This window comes from Pseudorasbora parva, chromosome 21 (assembly GCF_024679245.1).
Source record: "Pseudorasbora parva isolate DD20220531a chromosome 21, ASM2467924v1, whole genome shotgun sequence".
NCBI lineage: Eukaryota > Metazoa > Chordata > Actinopteri > Cypriniformes > Gobionidae > Pseudorasbora > Pseudorasbora parva.
Genome location: NC_090192.1, coordinates 6,131,791 through 6,158,907, shown reverse-complemented (window position 1 = coordinate 6,158,907; position 27,117 = coordinate 6,131,791). Strand labels below are relative to the sequence as shown.

At 38.0% G+C, this 27,117-nt stretch overlaps 2 protein-coding genes across 8 annotated transcripts in view; both read left to right on the top strand.

The window, feature by feature from the left end:
- The first annotated feature begins 2,831 nt into the window (after positions 1 to 2,831).
- zgc:163073 (uncharacterized protein LOC100037358 homolog) lies at positions 2,832 to 6,729 on the top strand. The gene is made up of 4 exons (XM_067429350.1): positions 2,832 to 2,960; positions 6,223 to 6,396; positions 6,529 to 6,606; positions 6,704 to 6,729. Exons 1-4 carry the CDS (start codon positions 2,858 to 2,860, stop codon positions 6,727 to 6,729), a joined length of 381 nt encoding a protein of 126 aa, XP_067285451.1. The 5' UTR covers positions 2,832 to 2,857.
- A 7,358-nt stretch (positions 6,730 to 14,087) lies between these two features.
- Positions 14,088 to 27,117, top strand: part of mapta (microtubule-associated protein tau a) — a 57,342-nt gene continuing 44,312 nt past the window's right edge. For all 7 annotated transcript variants that reach the window (XM_067430274.1, XM_067430271.1, XM_067430275.1 and 4 more), the window contains exon 1: positions 14,088 to 14,188. The gene's annotated coding sequence lies outside the window, so the exon portion shown is untranslated. The remainder of the gene's footprint in view (positions 14,189 to 27,117) is intronic.

Genomic DNA, 27,117 nt, shown 5'->3' with positions numbered 1-27,117 from the left:
ACTGCAGTATGCCTACTCCTACTGCTGTCATCCTTTTATGTCATGATGATAATGATATTAAGTAGCAGAACATAAAATGTCATATCCATCTATAGTGCTTAATACATAAAAAAATACTCACATGAGGTACAGGACAAATAGGAATATGGATGGCAAAATGTGGAATATGCAAAAAATGGAATATGCAAAAAAAGGTCTAACAATAATGAGTGTGTGTGTGTGTGTGTGTGTGTGTGTGGGGGGGGGGGGTGTTAATGGATGCACAGGAGTCCTAGCACTCTTTCCTTTTTTAGAAATGTGAGTAATATTGGGGAGGTGCAGCAGATTTAAGGGCTGAGTATATAACATTTAGGGCTCCAAATCGTACCATTCAACAGCAGTCAAACATTTGAACAAGGCTAGATTTCGTCCATTCACTTACTGTGATTAAACCCCCCATGGCTTCACAAAAGCAAGTGCCCAAAAAAGAGGGAAATCCAACCCCAGCTCCAAAGGAAGAACCAGCTCCCGGAGCAGCAGGACCACTGGAAACGGATGCTTCTGCCCCAACTGCATCACCAGGGTCAGCTGCAAAAGTTCCCGAAAAAGACAGCCCTGCACCTGGGCCAGCCCCAGTGGCAGCAGCCGAGGAACCAGACAAAGCACAAGCGTCTTCAAACCCTGCTGTCAAAAACGACCCTGCCGCTGTAGTAAGTCTCTGTGTTGTATAATAGTATTTTATGGTATTTCAGTTGTCCGATGGCATGGATTGATGTGCCCACAATAATGGTTACTGTCTTTTTTTGTATAACAACTAAATTAATAAGATTATCACTTTATTACCCTTGTGAATAATAAATATATCAATACATTTACATATTTATGTATTTAATATAAATACCCTGCAATTGTAATTTTAGTATACTAAATTGGAACAACAAATGTTATACTTAATGCACTTAGTACCGAGATCAAACTAAATATAAACTTAATATATCTGATTGTGTTAAAGTGGAATTATTGCAAGTAGGCCTACATTTTAAATATCTTGCATTTAAAGAATGACGTGGTCATACTGTCCTTAAATAGTGGAATAAAGAAGTACTCCAAATAAAGTTTAATTGTAATATCAGCAAATTGCAAGTGATATGTCAGTAAATATGTTAATGGATTGTAGTATACTTAGTATAAAATAAATGTATTTTAAATACATTTTGCTATAGGTTTTTATTCTCTGGGGTAACAAGCATTTGGGTAATCAAAATTAGTGTTAATCAAATAAAAAGTTCAAATGAGGTACATAAATACCTTTCAGTAAAACTAAAATAAATATTATGCTGCCCTTGAAGCTTTAGTCCCCCTGAAAATGAAAAATCTGTCATTAATTTCTCACCCTCATGTTGTTCCAAACCCGTGAGACTTTCATTCATCTTTGGAACACAAATGAAGATATTTTTATTAAATCTGAGAGCTCTATTGACAGCTACCTAGTTAAAAAATTGGACTAAACCGCTCAATACATATGTATTAATTTACAATCTCTTTGTAAACTTTTCGTAACGTCAAAGGTGTAGTTGTGTAGCTGTCAGTATAGAGACAGAAATCTCTGTCAATTTCATTAAAAATATCTTCATTTGTGTTACAAAGATGAATGAAAATCATTGAACTAAATGAGTAAATGCACTGAAAAACATTTGTGGTGGTTTTTGTTGGTTTAACTTAAAAAAGTAAGTAACCTGGTTGCCTTAAAATTTTGAGTTTATTGAAATTAAAAATTTGAGTTGATACAATGAAGGAAATTAGATTAATAAATAGAAACTCAAAATATTATTGTATCTGAACCAAATAATTTTTTTTGATAAATCATGAAAATAGCACTATTTGGCATGTTTCACTGCGTCATCAGAAATAACACACATTATTACCCAGTATGCTTACAAAATCTTTTAATAATCTTTTAATAAAGGTTGTCGAATCTCAAAAAAATGTTCATTGTATTAACTCAAAATTTTAATTTCAATGAACTCAAAATTTTAAGGCAACCAGGTAACTTTTTTCTAAATAATTTTTTACAGTGTGATGAAAGATTTTTCCTTTTTTTGTGAACTATCCCTTTAAGGCACAAAATTATAATGTACAAATTAATAAAAGTTGAGCACAAGAACTCATGCGTACCTAAATCAGCATCTCTTCAAGTTAGTGCTCAATGTTGAGCTTTAAAACGGTGGAGAGTTAATTGATATCCAATATCAAAATGAGCCCATACATTTATGCAAACCCTGGCCAAGAATATATACAGTATTGCGCAACACACGTATCTAATTTAAAATGTCATAAATATTGATGTGCTCAATAAATCCCTTCTATTTTGAAATGTACAATATAAACAGCTTTGTGGATTCCAGTAGATGTTCTTTACATGGATCTACACACACCTGCCCCTGGGCTCGTCCCAATGCACTCACCGCTTTATGCATACACTTCCTAAGTTAGACTCCCAGGGAGACAGATATGGATGATATGATCTCATAAGCAGACTGTGAATTTTGAGGGGAGATTATTCTTGGTGCCAGGAAAAACAATGACAGAACAACTGCCCGAGTGTTATTTAACTTACTGTATGACACTAATATCTGCGCAGTAAAGTACACAGCAATGAATGTACTGCAAGTGTGACATATTTTACTGATGATGCAAATTCAAAAGGTTTTGTTCTGGGTTTCAGGGTAATCTCAGTGCTGAACAACTTGAAGGTAAGGAGCAGCCTAAAAAGTTTGTCAGATTAACTTAATTTTATATGAACTGTTACATGTTATTTTGCACTTATACAGAGTTCAAAGAGGCTTTCCAGTTGTTTGCCAGGACTCCCTCAGGGGAGATGAAGATATCACTGGCTCAGTGTGGGGATGTGATGAGAGCTTTGGGCCGAAACCCAACTAATGCGGAAGTCTTGAACGTTCTAGGGAAACCAAAGCCTGAAGGTAGACACACAATTGGGGGAATTTAATTCATGATCTAAAATCACTCAAGCTATTCCTGCATCCCATGGGATCCTTCAGGAGCAAACCAAGGGAAAGACTTAACACACATCGGTCACAGAGATTACTGAGGCGTTGGTTGTCACAAATGTCAAGATGCCATTAACAACAAACAAATTATCTGAATACTGATTTTTCACTCAAAAATTTAAATTTGGTCATCATCTGCTCATCCTCAAGTTGTTCCAACCTTGCATGAGTTTCTTTCTTCTGTTGATCAAGAAGATATTGTAAAGAATGTTGATAATCAAACAGAAAGCACCCTTTACGAAGAAAAAAATAATACTATGGAAGTCATTGGCTATACCGTCAACTGTCTGGTTACAATCATTCTTTAAAATATCATCTTTTGTGTTCAACAGAAGAAAGAAGCTCTTACAGATTTGGAACAACTTATGGGCGAGTAATGCTGCATTGATTCCCATGCTCTCGGAATTTATTATACGAGTTTCCTAGGTAAAAAAAGCACACAAATCACATTTCACAATGTGAATGGGATGAGCTCGTAATCACGACTTTAGGAGTGGGAATTATCAAATTTCCGATAGAACCTGAAGGCTAGCCTGACAAGCGAGACCCACATCAAGATGTTTGATCTGGAAACTCACCATTGACAGCTCAATCCGAGGGGCGGGATAAACGGTTGTCTTTCAAACTCCCTCTGCACGCGATAGGATAGCGCTACAACCAACCAGAGCAACGAAGGTGAAACAGAGCTCGTTGATAGATTAAACATTCGCCGTATCCAAACACATCTTCCCTTTTTAAGAATGACTTCAGAGCCATTCTTTGTTCTTTTCTCAGAGAAAAGCTTAACTCCAAGTATTCCAGAATCGCTGTCAAAGCTGATTCGAAAGACCGCCGTTCGCCAGTTTCTGTGTTTACTATAAAGCACGCAAACGCAACTCTGCCGTCATTATGTTAAGCCCCGCCCACCGACTCTAATATACGATGTTATTGGCCCGACCAGAGTTTGGCGTTTACAGCTCAGAAGGGTATTGAGAGTTGCTAGACGACACTCGCGGCAAATTAGATTTGCTGCCGCTAGGGTGCGTCTAGATTTCTAGGCTACCTGAAGGCCGCATTAATGACAATTTTCACTTTGGGTGAACTATCCCTTTAATCCTTGACTCACTAAAAATTCCAACCACAGTAATGACACCTTCACATAAAAGAGTATAGGCTACACTGCTACTTGAATGTTTGTGAACCTGTGAAAAGTGAATAATTTTAACAAAATAAGAGGGTACAAAATACATGTTATTTTTTATTTAGCACCATCTTTAATAAGATACTCCTATTTTACATAAAATATCTTTACATATAGTTCACAAGACAATCTTTAAAAAAAAGCTGATTATATAAAAAAAGTTGATGTACCTTTGATTCTTAATACCTGGATGATCCACGACTGTTTTTCGTTTTGTGGTGGTTGATCTTGAGTCCCCTGTTTGTCTCATTTGTCCGGAGCAGGGGTGCGCTTCCCAAAAAGCATCGTTAGCCAACTACGGTCGCAAGTTCCGTCGTTGTCAACTTTAGTTCATTCAACCAGTCGCCGTTTCCCGAAACCATTGTTCCAACGAACATTCGCAAACAACATCGCAAACTTGTGTGGTTGCAACGACAGCTCTCGCTTCTGTGGATAGAAGCATATAGTTTCTAGCTTACATGACACGTGGACTAAATAAATCCTTATCTTGAGCAAAATAAGAAAGCTGACATTCAGTACAATCTATATCTTTTCTATCGAATACATACAAATGTCATTTATGTCTTTTAGTTTTTCAAGAGATTTAAAACACCTTTCTAATTTCTTGAAGAGCGCATGTGCAAACGTGCTCTAGTAAGAACGAGCTGATTAAATCTGGAAAAAAAGCAAAATAACTGAGAAAAATAAGAATTAGAATTCAATCTCAAAATAATTCATTAAAAGCAGTAACACTGTAAAAACTGTGCAGGCTGACATTTTTAAGTTAAAGCAACTTGGATGTTTAAGGCGTTTCAAATTAAATTACATTAAACTGACTTACAAAAAATGAGTTGTATCATGTACACTGTAAAAAATTATTAAGGAAAAAAAAGTTACCTGGTTGCCTTAAAATTTTGAGTTCATTGAAATTAAAATTTTGAGTTAATACAATGAACCTTTTTTGAGATTCGACAACCTTTATTAAAATATTATTAAAAGATGTTGTAAGCATATTGTGTAATTGTGTGTGTTTTATTTCTGATGACGCAGTGAAACATGCCAAATAGTACTATTTTCATGATTTATCAATTTTTTATGAGGTTCAGATACAATAATATTTTGAGTTTCTATTTATTAAACAAAGTTCCTTCATTGTATCAACTCAAATTTTTAATTTCAATAAACTCAAAATTTTAAGGCAACCAGGTTACTTACTTTTTTAAGTTAAACCAACAAAAAACTACCAATTTTTTTTTACAGTGTAGCTATAACTTATAAAAAAAAGTACAAAAAGTGAAGTTAATAAATGTAATTTCGGGAGGAGTACGCCCATCTAATCTTTCAATTAATACCAAGGTATAAAACCAGCAGCTACCTCTTCCCCTTTTTAGATATTGCAGCCTCCTCCCCTGCTCCTCCTTTTGTACAATTTTGTACATCACACTGGTGGAGGTTGAGGAGAGGTCCCTGACACGAGTGTAAAGCACTTTGGGTGTACAGTAGTACATATGAAAGCGCTATATAAATGACTCATTCATTCATTATTTTATTCATTCATTTTGCCTGTTATTGGGGGGCAATCGGAGCTCGAGTAGAATATCCTCTCCGAGCCCCTCTATAGCAGACCGCAAGCCAAATCTGTTTACCACTTTCACAAAGATTATATGGGCACACAAACTCGTGAATTGCTTATAGTTAAAACAATGTAAATGTTTTTTACAGTGTAAATAACTTCTGTTGCTTCTGAAGGGCAGAACTAAATGAATATATATATATATTCATTTAGTTCTGCCCTTCAGAAGCAACAGAAAGCATGTGTGAAAGCATGTGTGACTTTCTTCTGTGGAACCCAAAATATGATAATTTATTTATTATTTTGGTAAATATAATGTAAGTAGATTGGGCCTAATGTTTGGATTTTTAAGAGAACTGTCCCTTTAAATAAATGTTTTTTCTCAGAATATCAAATAAAATCTAAGAATTTACTAATAGTTTAATTTTAATTGTGTCGTTCAGAGATGGAATCCAAACTGATCGACTTTGAGACTTTCCTGCCTATGCTTCAAGAGGTTTCAAAGTCTACTGAAAGGGGCACATTTGAAGATTTTGTAGAGGGTCTTCGGGTGTTTGACAAAGAAGGCAATGGAACGGTCATGGGCGCTGAACTCCGCCATGTGCTTGCTACTTTGGGTATGATGTTATGGAGGAAAAAGATGCCATATCCATATATTTGACCAACATTGAGCAGTGTGGTTAAATTTTGAAAACATTTAGATCTAAAAATGTACAGTTTTGCTCATTGGAACACTGTCTGATTTTCAGGTGAGCGGTTGTCTGAGGGTGAAGTGGATCAGTTGCTGGCAGGGCAAGAGGACACAAACGGCTGTATCAACTATGAGGGTAAAGAGTTACTCAAGACTTCCCTCTACTGACAAAATTACAAAATGAATAACACAAAGTTTCTTATTGCAATTAATCTCAATGTTTTTTCTCCAAGCTTTTATAAAACATGTCATGACATGAGGGATCGTATCTGGTAAGTTTACCTAAATCAGGGCTTCCCAAACCTATCAACATTAACCTTTCAATGAATTGTTCGATGAACAAATAACGCAAAGTTTTAATTATTCAATTCAGCTGGTTCATGACCTCATCATGAGTCACGAACACCTAGAATCCATCTTATAAACCCTTGGTTGGGACGTCCTGGTCTGAACTATAATATGCTTTGCTGGTACATTTTATTTAGACTTTAATATATATTGTATTTTTTCTGTTGGCCTATAGGTACAGTATCAGCCTCACATGGATGTTTGCAGAAGTTAGCTGAAGATCGCGTGTGAGAGTCGACATCAATAAAACATAATGTTTGTTAAATATTACATAACTCATTAAATCCACTCTGTTCATCAGTCATCGCTTTGAAGCTGTTTTATATCAAATGTTAATTATCAGTGCAACAAGAAGAGGCGAAATGCAGGAGTCTGCTGTAAACTTTAGTTTATGCCAAGAGAGAATCAACACAGCTGTCGGTGGATACAACTGCGGCTTTGGTGGGGCTAGTGCACTAGAGGTTGCTCTAATCCCCAATGTCAGGAACTTTTTTCAGACACATATGATAAACCCATACACTTTGTCTTTGGACTTCTCTCAAAGGACTTTTCTAAGAAAAACTGTGCTGTAGCCAAGTGTTACAGTCACTGTGTAAATTCACACTGAACAAATGGGTTGAGTGTCCAGTCAAGTTATTATTGAAAAGACAAGAGTCAATTGTGAGTGTGTTGTGGGAAAAAATAAGTTAACTTAAGTGCATTAAACAAGTTTTCCAAACTAAGAAAAACTGAAATGACTATTTAGGCATGGCCAGTATAAACCTATAAACCTAAAAACTATTACAAAACAATTCATGAAACTGTAAAATGGTAAAAGGTAAGGTGTTCGACGGGACTCATGTCATGTCAAGGGAACAACTTCTGGAGGCCCGCTGTCCTGGAAAGATTAGCTCTAACCCTGATAGAAACTCACCTGTAGCTTTCTAATAATTCTGAAGAGATTGATTCGCTTGTTCAGGTGTGTTTGATTAGGCTAAACACTGCAGGGGACAGTGGCCCTCCAGGCCAAAACTGCCCATCCCTGACTAGACTTACGTAAAACACATTTAAAGGATTTATAATATATTATGGATTTTAGCTTTAGGATGTTTTAGCTGTATCTCCTGGGATAGGTTGCCCTAAAAAAAGAAGCTAAAGTCATCAATATTTCAGTGCTTTATGTGATGCCAAAAAAGTATGTAATATGCTAAATATGCTGGATGGATAACATATCTAGTGTCCTAAAATTTAAGCGCAGATTGGCGGAGCATAAATTGGACCTACCATCTTCCCGTAATGATTGGGCCTTGTCACTTATGTAGGAGGTTTGCAACGAGGCTTGAGTGACTGTCCCGGTGTTCGTGAGCCGTGTGTTTGTATAACAATCGCTCCAGCGGCCGTGCTCAGCTCCTCAACACTCGGTCCTGCTCTGCTTTACACTACAGTAACGTTAATAACCGCATTTATAAACGTGATTTCAGACAGAGTCCTATTTTCCACCGGCTGTGAGGTGATGACCACATGTCCCAAGATGCTGAGCTCAAACTTTGCGTCATCAAACTACACCTTTGTTTAGAATAGGCGCCCTCCAGTGGACGGAAAGTTGCATAGTGCACCTTTAACAGAGATGATGCAAAAGACAAATCGAGCCAATGAGTCGCTCAAAAAAGAACAGCAGTCTCCTGCAGATGTGGAGAGGTTGTATTTGTGAGACCAATGATGCACATGAAGATGGTTGTGAACTTTATCTCAACACTTCAATGCCTTTGATTGAGTCAGCAGAAGACTCCATGACCAAATCCACTTTCAAATGCCACACATGTTTGGCGAATTACAGTCGGGGGAATGTGGACTCAAACCAAAATAGACCAATTCTATGGAAGTAAAACTGTGCCACTGGATTTTGAATTCTAATTTTTAGCACTGAATTTTTTTACATCGAATTTTTAACACTGAATTTTATTTTGCATCTAAATCAGACTTTGAATTTTAAAAGCCATCGAATTTCTAGCTCTGTTTTTTTTTTGACTATGACATTTTTTCAATGTTTTAAAAAAATTCAGTGTAAAAAGAAATTCAACGTCTCAAAAAATTCAGTGTAAAAAAATTCAACGTCTCAAAAGATTCAGTGTAAAATAATTCAACGTCTCAAAAAATTCAGTGTAAAATAATTCAACGTCTCAAAAAATTCAGTGTAAAAATATTCAGAGTCAACATCCGGGTAACCAAGGAGAAGCAATCGATCCCTGTATCAAATCATCCAACATCCAGCCAATCATTTACGCTCCATTGGTCATGTGATGCTGAAACAGGAAGGCGGGGAACAGGGCCGTTTCTACCCTAGGCGAGATTCATATTGTAGTAGGTTGTGGGAGTGGCTATGGTTAACTTATGAGCTACTCGTAATTAATGTGCACAGGTGATGCGGGTGAACCCTGATTATTTATGGAATGGGTGCGGGACGCTCGAGAGGGACGGTGTGATTTGCGTGTGCGAGGAGCTCTCATTTGTGGGGAACGCTAGACGGCCGCTCGGGACAAATAGTGTCTCCGGCGGTGAAGATAGTCAGTTAGTGGGGGGCAAATGTGTTAGAGAGTTAGGGGTTCAAGCGCTGGATAGGAGAGCTCTTTAAAGGCACATAATTACCTGCTAAGTGATCTGACCCGCACCCGGACTGTGGAGGATGCTGAACCGGAGAGAATAATTTAAGCCTACTGTGATGCAATCGACAAGGGGAACCCCCGAGTGACTTCCCTGCTGACGTGATCCCGTCCCTTATGACGGCACCCATAACAAGGGGGGTAACGTGTTTTATAAAGTGTTGTGTTTTAACTAATAATAAAGCAATTGATTGTAAACTGCCCTCCTGGTGTAGTGTTCTCTGCCTCCATTATATCCGGTTGTTACAATATGTTGCACCCCCCCCCCCTTTTTTTTTTTTTACTTCAACTTATTAAGTAAATATGACTTCCTTATTTCATGGGCATATTGTACATGCATTAATCGAATAATGTAGCTAGGTTATCTCTGAGATCACAGATGTTGGGGGGTTCGGGGGCATGCTCCCCCGAGAAAAATTTGATTTCTATGATCTACATATGTGTATTTTAAGATGTTCTGAAGGCCAAAAAATTAGATAACAATAGCTTGAAAACCATGTCACTCGGCGCCGCTGCGGATTGAAGAACACAGTGAATCAAAGACTAAAAGACGGGACGAAGCAGTAGCCGAAGCCTTGCGCCAGTTTCATGTTTTAAAGGTTAATCACATATTTTTTTAGGGGGGGCTGATGCATAAGTTCATAAAAAAGGGCCTAGTGACGCCCATGGTTATGACAGTATTAGCCTACTTAATCAATTTACACTAAACAGCTATCTCTGATGTAAAAAAAATAATAATTCAAATTAACTGCTATAATGTTCTGCACCTGAAATGAGCATGGCGTGTGGTCCGTCCAGTACTAATATTCAGTGTAATGTTTTGCTCACCATTATGATAGAGGGACCAGCTTAGTAGAGAACAAGTAACCAATAAGTAGGCTATACCTGTATATTTCGCTTTCTTTTTACGATACTGAGCCCCTGATGGCTTTGACCTTTTCATGATGATGAAACTAAAGCACGCTGTAACGAGTAGAAATATAGTGTGGCCCCTTTAAGAGTTGCGAGCGCTCCCTGCAAACGAAGTCTGCATTTTGTGAATGTGCGCACTGAGTCTTGAGTTCCCATGTGTGGGGATTATTTTCTGTTTTCTGTTGCTAACAGTTATTTTGTTTTATTAAGTAATGCTGTGGATGGAAAGGGAGTTTGTGATGAGAGTTCAGCGGGGAATAAAGTGCGATCTGTTTGATGTTAATCGCCTCCGTGTTTGCATCCACTACAGTTACATTAAGTGAGCTATCCGCATTTTTCACTCGGACACAAGCGTTACAATGCCACGGATGACGACGTTCCCTGCCGCCCTCTACATGATCTCATTTCATTACAGCAGCTCCACTATCACCATGGCGACTTCACTCCAATAATCGCAACTAATCATAATGCCTTGAAATAGAAAAAGTACGAAATATTAATAATAAAATATATATGAAATAACTAAAAAATCTTGTTGGGGCGGGGGCTCATTGACGCCCCCCAGCTGTTGGCGCCCTAGGCGACCGCCTAGTTTGCCTATGACTAGAAACGGCACTGGCGGGGAAGTTCACTTCAGGTGAGCTCCAGAGCTCAGCAGCATGGCTCAGAACACACACGATGGCGCTTCAGTGAGTTTACTCATGACCAATGGAGCGTAAATGATTGGCTGGATGTTGGATGATTTGATACAGGGATCGATTGCTTCTCCTTGGTTACCCGGATGTTGACTCTGAATATTTTTACACTGAATTTTTTGAGACGTTGAATTATTTTACACTGAATTTTTTGAGACGTTGAATTATTTTACACTGAATCTTTTGAGACGTTGAATTTTTTTACACTGAATTTTTTGAGACGTTGAATTTCTTTTTACACTGAATTTTTTTAAAACATTGAAAAAATGTCATAGTCAAAAAAAAACAGAGCTAGAAATTCGATGGCTTTTAAAATTCAAAGTCTGATTTAGATGCAAAATAAAATTCAGTGTTAAAAATTCGATGTAAAAAAATTCAGTGCTAAAAATTAGAATTCAAAATCCAGTGGCACAGTTTTACTTCCATACAATTCCCACAAGAAATTACAAATCTGAGGAAGTTCTCAGAGGACCAGTGACCTAGCGATAGTTAAAAAGGAAGATGCTGTGCTAAAACTTAGCACTTAACTATGGATGTCATTCTAACAGTATCTTTTGTTTGACTAACTTTAAATAAAATCCCCTTATTCTTTAATCAAGGTCATAAGAGGGATTTGGACGGAGTTGTGGTGTTTGACGTCAGTCAACCATTGTGGTAATGAATTCATCTGAAAGCTTAAAAATGCTGCCTTCAGAGGATGCATTCCAATGTTAGTCTCACTTCAATGTTAGTTTGTCTCCTGAGATACCTTCATCTGAAGGATTTCTTAAGGCAGCATAGATGTATCCTTCGCTGCCTTTGATATCCCACAATCCTGTGTGTTGCATTCTGTGACGTTTGAGCTAGAAATAGAAAGATGGCATTTGTGGTTGTTGGTCAGTTTGTATGTAAATGGACGTTTCTGACCAACATTTTCCACTTTCTAGCAAGAAATTACTATTAATTAAATAATTGTTTAGTTACCACCAAAGCACGCTCTAGATCGTTAAACTGTTACACTGCCTCAGAAGTCTGTCCGGAATCAGTTTTGTGAGGGATCATTGTGCGTCAATGCTACCTGCAGAGTCACTGCCTATACATCAGCAGTCTAAATCAGTTTTCAGATGTAGCCCTTCCTTATGGTTAAGTTTTTCATGACCTGGCATTCAAATCCACACTTGTTTATCAGTACCAGTAAGTACCCATGAATATTCACTCTGAGCTATAAAGAGACGAAAGGAAATCGATAGCTACTTTCAACATGAATAAACTATCACCCCAGACAATAAGTGTATGTGTGCGTGTGTGTACTAGAGTTTTTTGAAAGTTATATTAAACTGTCAGAAAACAAAACAGGGTTAGGGTTAGGGTTAGGGTTAGTCACAAACTGTCTAAATATGTTCACCGTCGTCAATTTCTTTATACAATAAAGTGTATAATAAATAACCACATAGTAAGATACAAGTCAACATTTTAACCACTTTAAAGTTTTTTGTTGTTGTTGTTTATTTTTACATTTGTATCATTTAGATATTTGAGTAAGTTGAAACCAGTACTTGCTTTTAAAAGTCTAAATTTCTCTCAATAAAATCCTGTCGTCATTGGCACGCAATGAATTGTGGGCCAGGCAAGGCTGCAAAGGCTCTATCTGATGTATCCTTCATATTTCAACTGGAAACGAAAGATGTGTTTGGAGGCTGCATTTGAAGGAGCCTTCAAACTGGGACAGAAAAGACAAGTCAGAAAAGATCTATGGGGATGTCAACGGTATCATGCACCCCATCACCATCACAATGGGAGAAACATTGTAGATTTGATGACCAAAAAACTGATTTCCAGGAATGAAAGAACATTTTTTTATCAAGATAATTTTTTACCTTGCAGATATTGTATTATACAATTATTTGACTTGCACAACCTAAAGTAGCTTTTAATTTGATGCTTTGCATTCATGCTAACTTCAAACCCATGGTAAAACGGTTAGCTGTTATGGCTGTTTGGGGTGGGAATAGTTTTTACAGTTCTTTAAACTTTCTACAACCAACCCATTATAATGATTCCGCTGAGTCCAGTTATTAACCACTTTCTCTGTTAAGGTAAAGTGAGTTGTTACACATATAAGGGATTTATGTTGTGTAGTGTTTTCATCATAGTTCATGCACAGGTCTTGTTATCAGATGAAAATCTTGCCTTTTTTATGTCCATCCTGGCATTTGCATTCACCGTTTTTTATGTGATATCATAAAATGAAATATAAATAGGTGAATAGCAACATGACGGAATGTGACCGAAATACAACACACACACACAACACTGTAAATGTGGCTACAGTGTATCAAAGTTTGGGAGATCTAGCAAAAACAACACTGAGTTACTGATGCTCAAGCAAAAAGTGTTTCCACCTCCCCTAAATGCACTGAAACTTAGGTGTTCCACATTATACTAATCCACCCATTATATATAATTATATATTACAGTGATAATAAACAGTACAAAACCCAGTAGCCTGTATTCGGACACTAAAACGTACGGATGAATTGAATTTTTAAATGATGATAGAATATAAAATTCTATCTTCATTTTAAAATAAATAAAAATACATTCTTTTATATTTTGTTGTATAATGCAATTCATTCGTACGTTTTGAAGTGTCCAAATATAGGCTCCTGGTCTAATAGGCTACAATAAATACAGCAGCACCTTAGGCTATCCTATAGTCGTGGACTTTCCTCAAACGGAGAAGTTTGTTTTTGGAGAATGTGTTTATAAGATTAGGAAGAAAAACAGTGGCTGAATGCGAAATCGCCCCCTAAACCGTCAATCAATACTCCCTACTTAGTTAACTAATAGGCCTACAGTTCACTTGAGTGAATAAAAACAAGTGAGCGAACATCGGCTGAAGTTTAACACTCGCTAGTGCTGTGCAATGTGGGATAGAGTTTGGGACACCACTACAAATGACTGCTCCCCAGATAGTGCCCCATTAAGAGTAGGATAGGAGGCGATCTCGGATTCAGCCAGTGTATTCTCTTATGTCTCTCTAGCGCCCCCTCTCTTGAGCAGGCGGCTATAGGAACTGCATCTCTAGTCTTGCGCTCAGTGAGAGCTTGCAGCTGGAGAGACAATAACAGCGACGCGTGCACAGGTAAGTAAAACCTGGCAAAGCTGACATTTGTGATTTTAAATGCAATTTCTTAGTGTCTTCGTGCACTGTATTCGAAGTAGATTTATCAAATAGAAAGCATGTGTATCCTTGTCGCAATTTTAAATCGGCGTTGATCAAGTCATGTTGTTACGGGCCTGCGCGGCTTTGGTATTAATAAACTAATGCTCTGAATATAGAATATGCTCGACTGTTGAATTGCTTATTAGGAGAAAATGTCCGGCCTCACAAGAAAAATACGTTCAGCGCCTAACAAGATTATTCAGACTGAACCGAGCTTACGTGTAACGGTATTTATGGGACTTTTCACCAAATGCCATTCTATTAACGCGTTCATTTTCAAGACCCTTAGACGTTTAAATCCATGCATGTTACCTTTATTTTCTTATTATCAGTTGAAGTAAAATCGCGAGCGCTATTGTCACAATGTGTCATTTTAATTCCATTGCTAATTCACGGACTGCTTCGAAGAATTCGAATAATGAAAATAATTAAAAATAAAAGGAATACTGTATTCAAGCGAGGTTGTTTCTTCAGCTTTTAAAAAAAAAAATGGTATGCAAGTTCAAGCACATGTAAATCGATTTTGGTTGAAGGATGCTTTGTTGGAACGCGCCTCCTCCCTCCGTCTGTAAAGAACAGAGATGCGGCCATGATTCCGGCTCTTCATGTTCATGAATTCAGCCATCACAGAGTCTCTGTGTCTGATATCAGTCCTGTCGAAATCACAGGCGACTCGCTTTTATTACAATTCACGGTTCGCCTTTGTCGCTGACCGAGTGCTGATTCTGTTTTCTAATGCTATGCAGCCTTTCTTCATCGACTGTACAGTCTAATCATGGGGATGCATGGGTTCATTTGGTAACCAGCATTATTTTTCATGTTCGGTGCATGTTTCACACATGGGGTCTTTTTGGTTGCGGTACCCACGGTGTATTATCACTGTATTAAACTGCATCCCATGTGGACTGTAATCCGATTTAAAATGGGGGTTGAGGTTTAGGATCCTGCAAAGACTCTGGTGTAATAGGGTTGCCTCGCCTTTTTTTCTCAGTTGACGTTTCATATTGATTACATGCATAGCCAGTGGCCGATTACTGGTTGACGTTTTGAAGTAATTGTCATTTATCTGTGTTGGATTGCTGCATCTCAGAATAGAGCCCTTTGAGCCATTCTTATGGTTTAGATGCCCTGCATAGAGCCCTATATAGGGTGTATCCACAGGCATTATCCACCTTGGTTGTATGGAAAAGTCTTAGAGCAGCTGCAACATTTTATATGGATATATTGGTATCGACCAATATATGTTCATTTTTAATTTTATAGTTATCGGTACGATATGAAAATGTGGCCGATATATATTAAGGCAGATAAATAATGGATTATTTCCTTCAGCTGAGACACTTCAGATGCGCATTGTTCGCCATGTTGTTTTTGAATTGCTTGAAATATGATGGAAATCACTTCAAAAAAGGAAAATACGGTTCAGCGCATTTAGGCTACATATAGGCTACTTAAAATTACATCGAGAACATTTTAATTGTGTGCTTGGGACATGGCTTTAATGGTGAGACTTTTGTTTTTGTAATCAGGCTCTCATAAATGATATAAAAAAATGTGGATGTATCGGCCAATAGGTTATCTGCTTTCAAATACAAAGATTTATCAGTACGGCCAAAATGTTCATATCAGTGCATCCCTACGTTTTCATTACTCCTTTAGTGTTGTATGTGGAGGAATTTGTGCCCAAAATTCACACTAAAATCATCTGTCGAAACTGTTGTAATCTAATTTATAAAATGGTTAGTTAATGAAACTGACCGATTAGCGGTATTTCTTCTGATGGGGAATTTCAGCAGAAGCCATTTGGAATATGTAGAATAATAAAATGGCCACTGAATGTAATATATAAAATTCACATATAATTATAATTAGATCTTTCTTCTGGGGAAAGAACAAAAAAGATTGCATTGATTGTGGTTTTTTTTGCCATTTGTGCAAACATGCTGTCACAAAAATGATAGAAGATAATTGTATTATAGAGATTATGTGAGCTTATTATTTTTTAAATATGTCTCTAAGCCCCATGAAAACGTCTAAGCAAATCGTTTTGGTTTAGTGATATGGACAGGCTTACAAAGAGCATCAAATCTCTGATATAATGCCATATGAAGTCCCTCCGACCATTATGACTGCCTAATTGGGATGGTTCTGACAGATGGGTTTAGTTTGCTGCAACACCAGTCTCCTCAGACTAGTTGGCATGAGAGGGTGTGATTGGGATCTTTGCCATAGACCTGGTGGTTCGTGTAATTTGAGGTGAATTTGCAGCTGCAGAGACTTAGGCCATTACCTCTGACAGAAGCGTGATAAGCAGAATTCCAAAATTCCATGTCTACATGCATCCACATGGCCCTTTGCCCTGAGAACATAAGCATGACTGTTCTGGAATGCTGTTAGCCATGAACCGAAGCACATGTAAAGACCATTAATACAAAAAATTATATATTCTATTATGGCAATTTGATAAAATCACCACAAATGATATGATCAAAAGTATAAATTCCCATAAACACACTTTAAACTTTGTGGAAAGCCTTCCCAGAAGAGATGAAGCTGTTATAGCTGCAAAATATTAAAGCGTGGGATGTCATTAAAGTTAATGTGCATGCATTAATGTGCATATATATACCGGTATATATATATATATATATATATATATATATATATATATATATATATATATATATATATATATATATATATATATATATATATATATATATATATATATATATATATATATATATATATATATATATGTGTGTGTGTCTGTGTTTGTGCGTGTGTGTGTGTGTGTGTGTGTGTGTGTGTGTGTGTGTGTGTGTGTGTGTGTGTGTGTGCTGTATATATCAGTACAATAGTTTAGCAACTTAAAAGCTACATGACATTTCTCACTAGCAAGGTAATAAAGGCTGTTCTTGAAGCTGATAAACGTATTACTAACTTAACACTATTGAAAGACGCACAAACTGACTGGTAATTCACACACACACACACACACACACACACACACACACACACACACACACACACACACACACACACACACACACACACACACACACACACACACACACACACACACACACACACACACACACACACACACACACACACACACACACACACACACACACACACACATGTTGGTCTATGTGGTTTACAGGGACTCTCCATAGGCGTAATGGTTTTTATACTGTACAAACCGTATTTTCTATCCCCCTACACTGCCCCTGCCCCTAAACCTACCCATCACAGGAAACATTCTGCATTTTTACTTTCTCAAAAAACCATCATTTAGTATGTTTTTAAGGCCATTTGAATTATGAGGACATTTGATATGTCCTCATAAACCACATTTATAGTGTAATACCAGTGTAATACCCATGTAGTTATACAAATCTGTGTCCTCATAAACCACATAAACAGGCTCACACACACACACACACACACACACACACACACACACACACACACACACACACACACACACACACACACACACACACACACACACACACACACACACACACACACACACACACACACACACACACACACACACTATCTCTCTCTCTCTCTCTCTCTCTCTCTCTCTCTCTCTCTCTCTCTCTCTCTCTCTCTCTCTCTCTCTCTCTCTCTCTCTCTCTCTCTGTCTCAACAACAGGGGATGCCATCGCGCGTGCATTTGTTGACATGGCAACCCTGAAAGCCCTGAACTAGTGATGGGCGGGTCGTCTCTCGCGGACCCCGTATGTCTATTTAATGGTCGTGGGTGCGCGGCGGGTTGTAAAAATATATACAGTGGTGCGGGGCGGGGCCAAATAACTTCATAAAAGTGGTGCCGCGGGTTGGTGCAGCACTAACAGTTCCCCTGAACACTGCAGGAGGAGTTCACATGCAGGTGTTCTTCTGGCGTCGCGTGTCGTGTGAAATGTCTTCATCCCAGGTACAGTCAGTGGCTTATGTTTCAGCATGTCATATGAATATAATTTCATGGGTTTTATTTTTTTCAAACGCCAAATAATCACGATGCTCACGTTTACAAGCCAGCGTCATTATAGTAGTCTGTTGGTTAGCGTTTTCCAGAATCTATATGATACTTCAGTTCAGTGTTTGAGTGGTAGGTAATCACCATAACAAGCAGGACAGCATCGGTCGGGCACGCCTCCTTCAGCTCACGCCGACGAGCAAACGCTGGTCACATGTTGATCCTCGTCCTGCCTTTAATCCCATCATTTTTTTGTTTGCTTTCCTCCAACAAAACCTTTTCTTTCTTATTTGTCTGTGCTGCTTCGGACATGACTATATTATCCGACAAACAAAGTTGGGCTCGCACGTCTGAATTTAAGGAAGTGTGGGTGTTGGTGGAAGTGACGTATATGCCGTAAAGCAGTCGAATTTTGTAGTTCTTTTTGTTCGCGGGTTACTACCCGAAACCCGAAGTTTAAAAGTACAATTAAAAACGATACAGACCCCATCAGGCTATGGCAGACGTGTCATTCAACCTATTGTAAGTCGATGTATCATCACAAGAGTCTTGAAAATATATTATGAAGGTTGAAAAGTTACCTGGTGCTGCTTTAACTGCTAGCTCTAAAACGACATTTTGGAATTAGCAATGGTGGTGTGGGATGAGATGCGTAAGAAATTAGTCCTACGGACGAGCGTTTTAAGGACAAAAACCTGATAAATATCTTGAAATACAACAGTTGAACAATGTCTTGAGGTATGGTATTGGTAACCATAGTATAAGTAGAATAATTGACTCCAGTCCATTGAATTATTAGAGAATAATGCACACCCGAAGTGTAACTCCACTTCATGTCGTGGCCTCATTATCATCTAGGCATTATTTTCTAATAATTCAACGGACCAGATTCATTACATATAAATAATATTATAATATACTACATTTTTTTAAATCAATAATATGAATAATAATGGACAAACAAAATGTCTAACAAAGTGCATAATTTTCTGATATTAATATTTTCCACCACAGTACAGTGACACCATTCTACACCCTGCTCATAAGTGACTCATGATAAGAATCATTTCGCATGCGAGTTGGATAATGGAAGCTGCTTATGTCATCACTCAGAATACATTTTCTGGAATGAGATTTACAGTCTGTATTCTTGTCATCTTATCCAATATTGGGCTTTACATACTAGACTGCCAGGATCTTATGTAATCTTGATCTGGTTGATTTCATAAATAAGTCATTTTGTGATGTGCTTGTTATGTTATGGGACTGTGTGTTGAGTTAGAACACAACGCCCTGCCCGAAAGGAGGTGGGGATTGAAAGCAGCGAGAGAACATGAGAGAGGAGTAACTATGCTTCATAGCGATGCTGAGCAAATTTAGGTCAGGGATACAAGGGTAGTCAGCCGTGATGAGAGCATCACAGACTTTCAGCACAAACCCACTGCGTGCCAATGGAGAGCAGCGCTTTTCTGTTTGGTGCCAGATAAACAAGCAATAACCCCTAAGGAGATACACTCTGACTTTTCCTGGTGCCATCCATGGATTTATTGCTAATTCTAACCAAGCAGTTTTGGACATGGTCAGACCTACTGATTACAGATTTGCCTGCTTACATAACAAATAATACCTGTTGAGTTGATGTACACATTTTTTCTGTTTTAGATGTAGTGTTAGATGGTGTAGATTGTCAGCCTACTCTGTCAAAATGTGTACACAAGTAATGACAACTATAACGATAATGATATATGTAGTTCTAAATATAATAAAGACTAATAGGGTCCTCACTGCAATTATAAGCATAACAGCACAAAGTATTACAATTGGAATCACTTTCAGAACGATTGTTTCCAGCTGATTAACGATAAAAACCGAATCCAACCTGCTTTAAAGGGGGGGTGAAACACTCAGTTTCAGTCAGTGTCATGTCAATCTTGAGTACCTATAGAGTAGCATTGCATCCTGCATATCTCCGAAAAGTCTTTATTTTTTTTATAATTATATAAGAAAGATGCGCTGTTCCGAGTCTTTCCGAAAAAAGCCGAGCGGGTGGGGGCGTGTCGTGTGAGCGGAGCTAAATAATGACGTGTGCTCGCTGCTGCTATTGTGTTGAGTGCGTCGAGTGCGTCGTAAAGCTGTCATCCCTAACAGCGGGGAAAAAACTTTATTCAAAATAAAAATATGGCTTTTAATCAGATACAGCCATACATCTATGATCCGGAATCAGACCCAGAGGCTGCAGTTGAACAGGAGCAGCAGCAAAAACGACTAGAGCAGGACGTCTCTATGTGGTACGATATACACTAACTATATAATATGCTTAGCGGCTTGTGTTATTTACATATTTATACTTGAATTATATCGTCGTATTTTTGTCATTGAAGGTGTACATGTGGGAAGTGCAGTTGTGCACGTGTGTTTGTGTGTTTACGCGTGGTTTGTGTAGACAGGCTAAGTTAGTGTTTACATAGATAGACACGGAATAGTAGCGCATTTGAATGAAGAAGCGTGCTTATTTAGTTCAACATATTTCCCCACTCTTTGTGTATTGTTGAGTGCTTTTACAATACACAAACATAAAGTTACACATATAGTGGCCAGCTAAACAAATGTACACGCACTACACATCGCATGCTCCATTGATCAATTTCTATATATAGTAATATATATAGTAACTATACGTGATCATGTTTGGGCTACTTGATGAGCATAGACACAGACATTTGAAGCAGTCTAACTCACCGCCCGCGGTTCTAACGTTGGGACTGCTCCATCCTTCAGCATTAGGCTATTGGAAAATCCGGCGTCATGCTGGGCCATGTTTATGAAACAGTCGGCACCGAAATGCAGCGAACAGATATAAACATTCGCGCAACTCAGTTGCTGATCCGGAAAAGCAAATTACATCCACTGTTGCCTTACCGCAAGGTTTTGGGGGAATCTGTGCAGGACTGTCTTGGTCTGGCAACCAAAAACGCACTTTTTGATGTCATTGTTAATTGTGCACATTACCTGTGCAGCGCAGCCTACGAGCGCTTTGATGGGCATAGCCTGTTGCTTTCGCTCTCTCCCTCTCTCTCTCTCCCTCTCTCTCTCTCTCAAGCTCTTCCTGTAGAATTGTCCGTAAGGCCCATACAAGGAAATTCCGCCCCCACTAACGTCAATGGGGACGCATGATCGCAAAAAACTTGCCGAAACTTATGACTAACCGGAAGTAGTATTTTTGACAAAGAAATACTCCCATCAAACGTCCACCTTAACTTTTGAAACTTTGTCCATGTTTAGTATGGGATTCCAAGTCTTTAACAGTGTAAAAAGATCAGTATGCATAAAACAGCATTTCACCCCCCCTTTAAAGGTTCAGTGTGTTGTATTTATGAGGATCTATTGACAGAAATGCAATATGATATACATAACTATGTTTTCTGTGGAGTATAAAGACTTCACGTAATGAACTGTTATGTTTTTATTACCTTAGAATGAGCTGTTCTATCTATAGAGAGAATGCATCGACGTCACTTTCCCGCCGGAACACGCCCCCTCAGCCGGGGCTGAGTGGCAGAAGAGCTGCTGCGTGACTGGAGTTAATAGAGGAAAACGCGAGTAGAGCAAACGATTATCAGATTAAACTAAAGGTTGGGCTCGATAGTGTTCTCTACCAACTTATCAAGGATTCAGTGACCCATGAATAATGACATGCAGCCTGGAATCGTGTTTTCCTTACATTTTTATGAGCCTGATTTCAACTGAACTCATTCATCACATTTTTCGAGTGAATCCCGTATGTAACGTTATGCGGATGGATCAGTGACTGTATTGAAGTGTGTATGTGGTAATATACTTTATAATCACTAAAAGCTGTCACTCATTCAATAAACACAATCTCACAAAGTTATATTAATCAGTGAAGCTGGTATAAAATTTAGCTTATTTTCCCAATGTCTGCACTTGTCTAGCCAAACACTCGAGCGGTGAGTGGATTCCAAATTCAACACCTGTTATTGGCCAACTGCGTTGTAGAAATTTACAAACACGTCTGTGATTGGCTACATTACTCACCGAGGCGAAAACATGTTGGAAATTTAATCATTTGACGAGTGCAAATACGGATCTTGTATACACAGCGCTATTCACTCTCCTCTCTCTCTGAGGACGATATTTTTGTCCTGTGTCAGCCACTGTAGCTTCTCTATGTGCTCCGAAAGGGAGGGGAGATGCAATTCACAACCTCACCACTAGATGCGGCTAAAAATCACACACCGCATCTTTAAAGAGCTCAAGAATTTAAAGGGATACTTCATCGCTTTTTCATATTAAACTGTTATTCCCTTAACTAAAACGATCATACAAGCAACTTCTGAGAGTTATATATTTGGCTTTAATCCATTATATATTTGGCTTTAATATATCTGCCAAATGTTCTTATTGGGCCGATGAGATATGTATGCAATATCATATATAGCACTTCTGAGATTACTTTGACTCGGTGCAGTAAAAAATCCGTTCTGAAAAATTCTCCCTCACAAAATTCTCCTCCCCCTCCCCCCATTGACAGAAATATTCCGCCATACTTGATCGTTCAACTATCCATGTAACTGTATTTAAATAGGGGAAACGTGGAGGTGTTTGGTCGCTTCTAACTTGATCTCTGTTTGGTACCATAGTGAATGAACTGGGCTTAGTGGGCTAAGCTAAATGCTATCAGATCGTCACCGCGCGTCAGAGCGATTAAGTGCACGCACTGAGACGAGAGAGGTATGTATCAACTCGTCTTAGTTAAGGGAATAACATAGTTTAATATGAAAAAGCGGTGAAGTATCCCTGTAAAAACTGCAGCGTGTGCTTAGAATAAACAGGGCTATGTTTCTTAAAGGCATCATGAGCCAATTTAGACTTTGGGAAACGCAGCCCAGAACGATAGTATAATAGTGCCAAAATGTTTGAGCCAATCAAATCAAAGAATTAGTGCATTACTGTTTACACTATGCACAATATATCGGCCATCATATCGGCATATCAGCCAATATATGCTTTAATCGTTATCAGCCCGATAAGAACATTTGGCAGATATATTAAAGCCAAATAAATAATGGATTATTTCCTTCAGCTGAGAAACTTCAGATTCACACTGTTCCCCACGATGGGCTTGAAATATGATTGATTGAAACTTTAAAAGGAAAATATGGTTAAGTTCAGCAAAAGTCTGTCATATAGGCTACATAAAATTACAATGAGAACATCATACTTGTGTGCTTGGGTCATGGCTTTAATGGTGAGACTTCTTTAATCAGGCACTCAAAAATTACATATAACTTTGGATTTAGATTTATCGTCTTTTAACTCTGAAAGAGTGCATGGTGGGATGTAAGTAGCTAAACATAATATTGGACATATTTTTTTTAATGATAGAAATGTTAAATTATTATAATTAATTGTGACGAGACACATAAGGCTTACAGTGAATGTGTATGTGTGCACATTTTAAAATAAAAATATTAGTTCAAATTGCTTCATTTACAGAAGTCATCTTTTTCTTTATTCCTTTAAATCCATTTAAATCATATGATTATTTAAATCCTTTAAATAAAAGGGTATTTAATAACATGGTAATGTTCTTGCCGTGTTATGCATGTATTTGCAATCTGCAAGAATAGAAGCATAGATTGTACATTACATTTCTTGCGTTTTCTACATTTCTTGGTGTTTGAAGTTTAAGCATGGCTATTTAAATGTCCCACAAAACTACAAACACGACACACACTGACAAGAGCAGCAGGAAAATGCCAGAAGTTTGTTGACATCCTTTCAGTGTAACTGTGGGAGCTTTGTTTCATAAGACGTCTTGACAGTCCATGGGAAGAATCAAATGCTCCCACGTCTATTTGAACTATCAGTTTCAGAGCATTCAAAGAAAGGGGGAGTGTATGTTTACAAGGAAGCATTCAACTGCATCTATTTGTAGCATACAGTCTAGTTTGTGCTCTGAATCATCTCAGTCGCCCGCTTTAAACTTCAGTTTCATGCTAATTATTTGTGGATTGGAGAATGCAGCAAATCAAGGCCGTTTTGCAGTCAAACCAAAAATTAGTCAGACATTAGATATATTTTTTTACTAGTGTGTGCAGGGCACTTAAGTTCATTTATGTAAGTGAGGATAGCTAAATAAAGTAAACTGTGAGCTATTATACCCAAAAATTAATCACACAGTGGACTGACAGTGAAATTGATAAAAAATTGGGACCGAAATTATTGAGATACTTCGACCTGAGCATGTTTTGTTTATGTGTTTTTTCTTGAATTGCTAATGCGACCTTTTACACCACAGACTAAACAAAATGAAGCATTGCTTGGTGACAGCTGACAGCCGATGAGTTGATTGTAATCCATTACACACCGTTCTATCAAAGTTATCTGACATATTTTATTCTGACACAGTTTAACTCTGAGGACTTCTCATATTTTATTACCATTTTCTAAACTATAGCGAATAAACTGTGATAATGTGAGAAAATGTTGAAGGTGTTTGCATAATACATTTTGGTTTGACTGCATACTCTGCACGATATGCACATTTTCTGCGTGCATGTAATACACAGATGGCCCACACATACATTGCTTATATGATCAATATTATCAGAGAATATTTTTAGTTTTGTGCAACAACTAAAAAGATTACAAAACAGCTACCGGTATCCACATGCAATTTGATGACTGTGACAACACTAAAGCAAACTGTTTGAATTCATACTAGGTAGAACTTTATTTTAGGGTCCAATTCTCACTATCAACTATATTGCTTATAATCATGCATATTACTATATTAGGTGTTTATTAGTATGTTTAAAGCACATATTAATGCCTTATTCTGCATGACCATATTCTACATCCCTTAATTCTATATCCAAAACCTAAAATGATATGCTACACTAAACTTTAAACTAAACTACCTTACTAACTATTAATAAGCAGTAAATTAGAAGTTTATTAAGGAAAAAGTCATAGTTAATGGTGAATATGTGCTCCCCATACTAAAGTGTTATATTATTTCATAATATTATTTCATTTACTACTACTGTATATTGTTTCATTTACTACTACTGAATATTGTGATATGTGTGAATATCGTGGTATATGTGATTTAAAAATAGTAAGTTCATAGTAAAACAAAGAAGACAAAAAATCCTACTTCTATACTATAGTAGTACGCATGTTTAAAAATAGTATGTGAGCTGATTAGTATATTCAAATTCAGTGTTCATAAAATGGCAGCTAAAAAGTACCTGGATGACCTACTACTTCCTGTGAGGTTTGGCACATTTGCAACACTTAGCTAGGGCACTTAAATAGGGCAATATTTGATGGCACAGCCATTTGTAGTGGTGTCCGAAACCATAGCGGACGTTATCGAGTGCACTCATTCAATCCCACAACGCACCTGCAACTGATGTATGTTCAGCAGCTAGAGAATACCCATGATTCATTGAGATGGTCACTCACACCGAATGAATTCCTGTGTCAGAAAATGGCGCCCGCAGCTGAATCCATCCATCCATTCCATCATTTTTCCAAATTGCTGGTCCAATGTGGCTACAGTGTAGTATCATACTAGTATAAATTCCCTTTTACTTGATTATTGAATTGTTTAAAGGGGGGGTGAAACACTCAGTTTCAGTCAATCTCATGTCAATCTTGAGTACCTATGGAGTAGTATTGCATGCTTCATATCTCCAAAAAGTCTTTAGTTTTATCATATTTATAAAAGAAATATGGGCTGTACCGAGTCTTTCCGGAAAAAACCGAGCGCCTGGAGGTGTATCGTGTGGGCAGAGCTAAAGAATGACGATCGCGAACAAAGCGGTGACGTCCTCAAGCGTGGAGAAACCCATCGCTATCGATCTCCGCTATCTAATACAGATATGATCCAGAATCAAATCTGAGGCAGAAATAAATTGAACAGGAGAAACAGCAGCAGCAGGATGTCCGTCTCTGTGGTATGTACTGTATTTAGTGGCCTGTCAACATTTGCGCTTGTTTACTCAGTTTATGAGGACATGAATCGGTTTATGGACTGTTGTATGCGACTAGACCTTAGCAGTAGCAAGCAAAACGGTTTTGCACGTCAGACTGTCCGAGTGTTCACGGACGACTGGATCTGCACCTGAGAGAGTGTTTACGGCCGTGCATTTCCTCTCTCTCGCTCTAGTCACGCGCGCGCGCACCCTACCGGGAGAAGAGCCCGTACAGCCCATACAAGAACCTTCCACTCTTATTAACGTAAAGTCGAGCCATACTCGAAAAAAACTCTCCGAAACTTGTGAGAAACCGGAAGGAGTATTTTTGACCCAGAAATACTCTATCAAACGTCCAACATTAGTTTTTGAAACTTTGTCTAAGTTTAGGATGGGAATCCAAGTCTTTAACAGTGTAAAAAGCTCAGTATGCACGAAACAGCATTTCACCCCCCCTTTAAGGTTTATACATGCTAGTTATCATGACAGAGTTCAAGATAAGTCCTACCGGTTTGCTAAGTTTCAAAAGCTTATAAAACCGCAAACACAAACAACCCAAAAGCGGCAGCCATTTTCGGCGCACTGAATGAGGATATAGCGGACGATTTTCGAACACAGCAGTGACAATGGCAGTGTGGCGACAGAACTGATGACTTACAGGTCACATGACAGTGACAACATGGTGGATGCAGTAGCCTACATCCAAATTTCATTTATACCATATAAAGAATGTATTTCTCTAACAAGAGTGAAGGAAGTCTCAAACCAAATACCTACTATATAATATGTCATTTGGGATGGAGCTCTTGACTCTAATCACATGCTTTCCGTTAGTAACCCAAAGGCAAGAG

Coding starts and splice junctions, on each gene's coding strand:
- zgc:163073 (XM_067429350.1), top strand. CDS start 2,858: ATGAAGATATCACTGGCTCAGTGTGGGGATGTGATGAGAGCTTTGGGC. Junction 2,961..6,222: donor AGGGAAACCAAAGCCTGAAG/GTAGACACACAA, acceptor TGTGTCGTTCAG/AGATGGAATCCAAACTGATC. Junction 6,397..6,528: donor CCATGTGCTTGCTACTTTGG/GTATGATGTTAT, acceptor TCTGATTTTCAG/GTGAGCGGTTGTCTGAGGGT.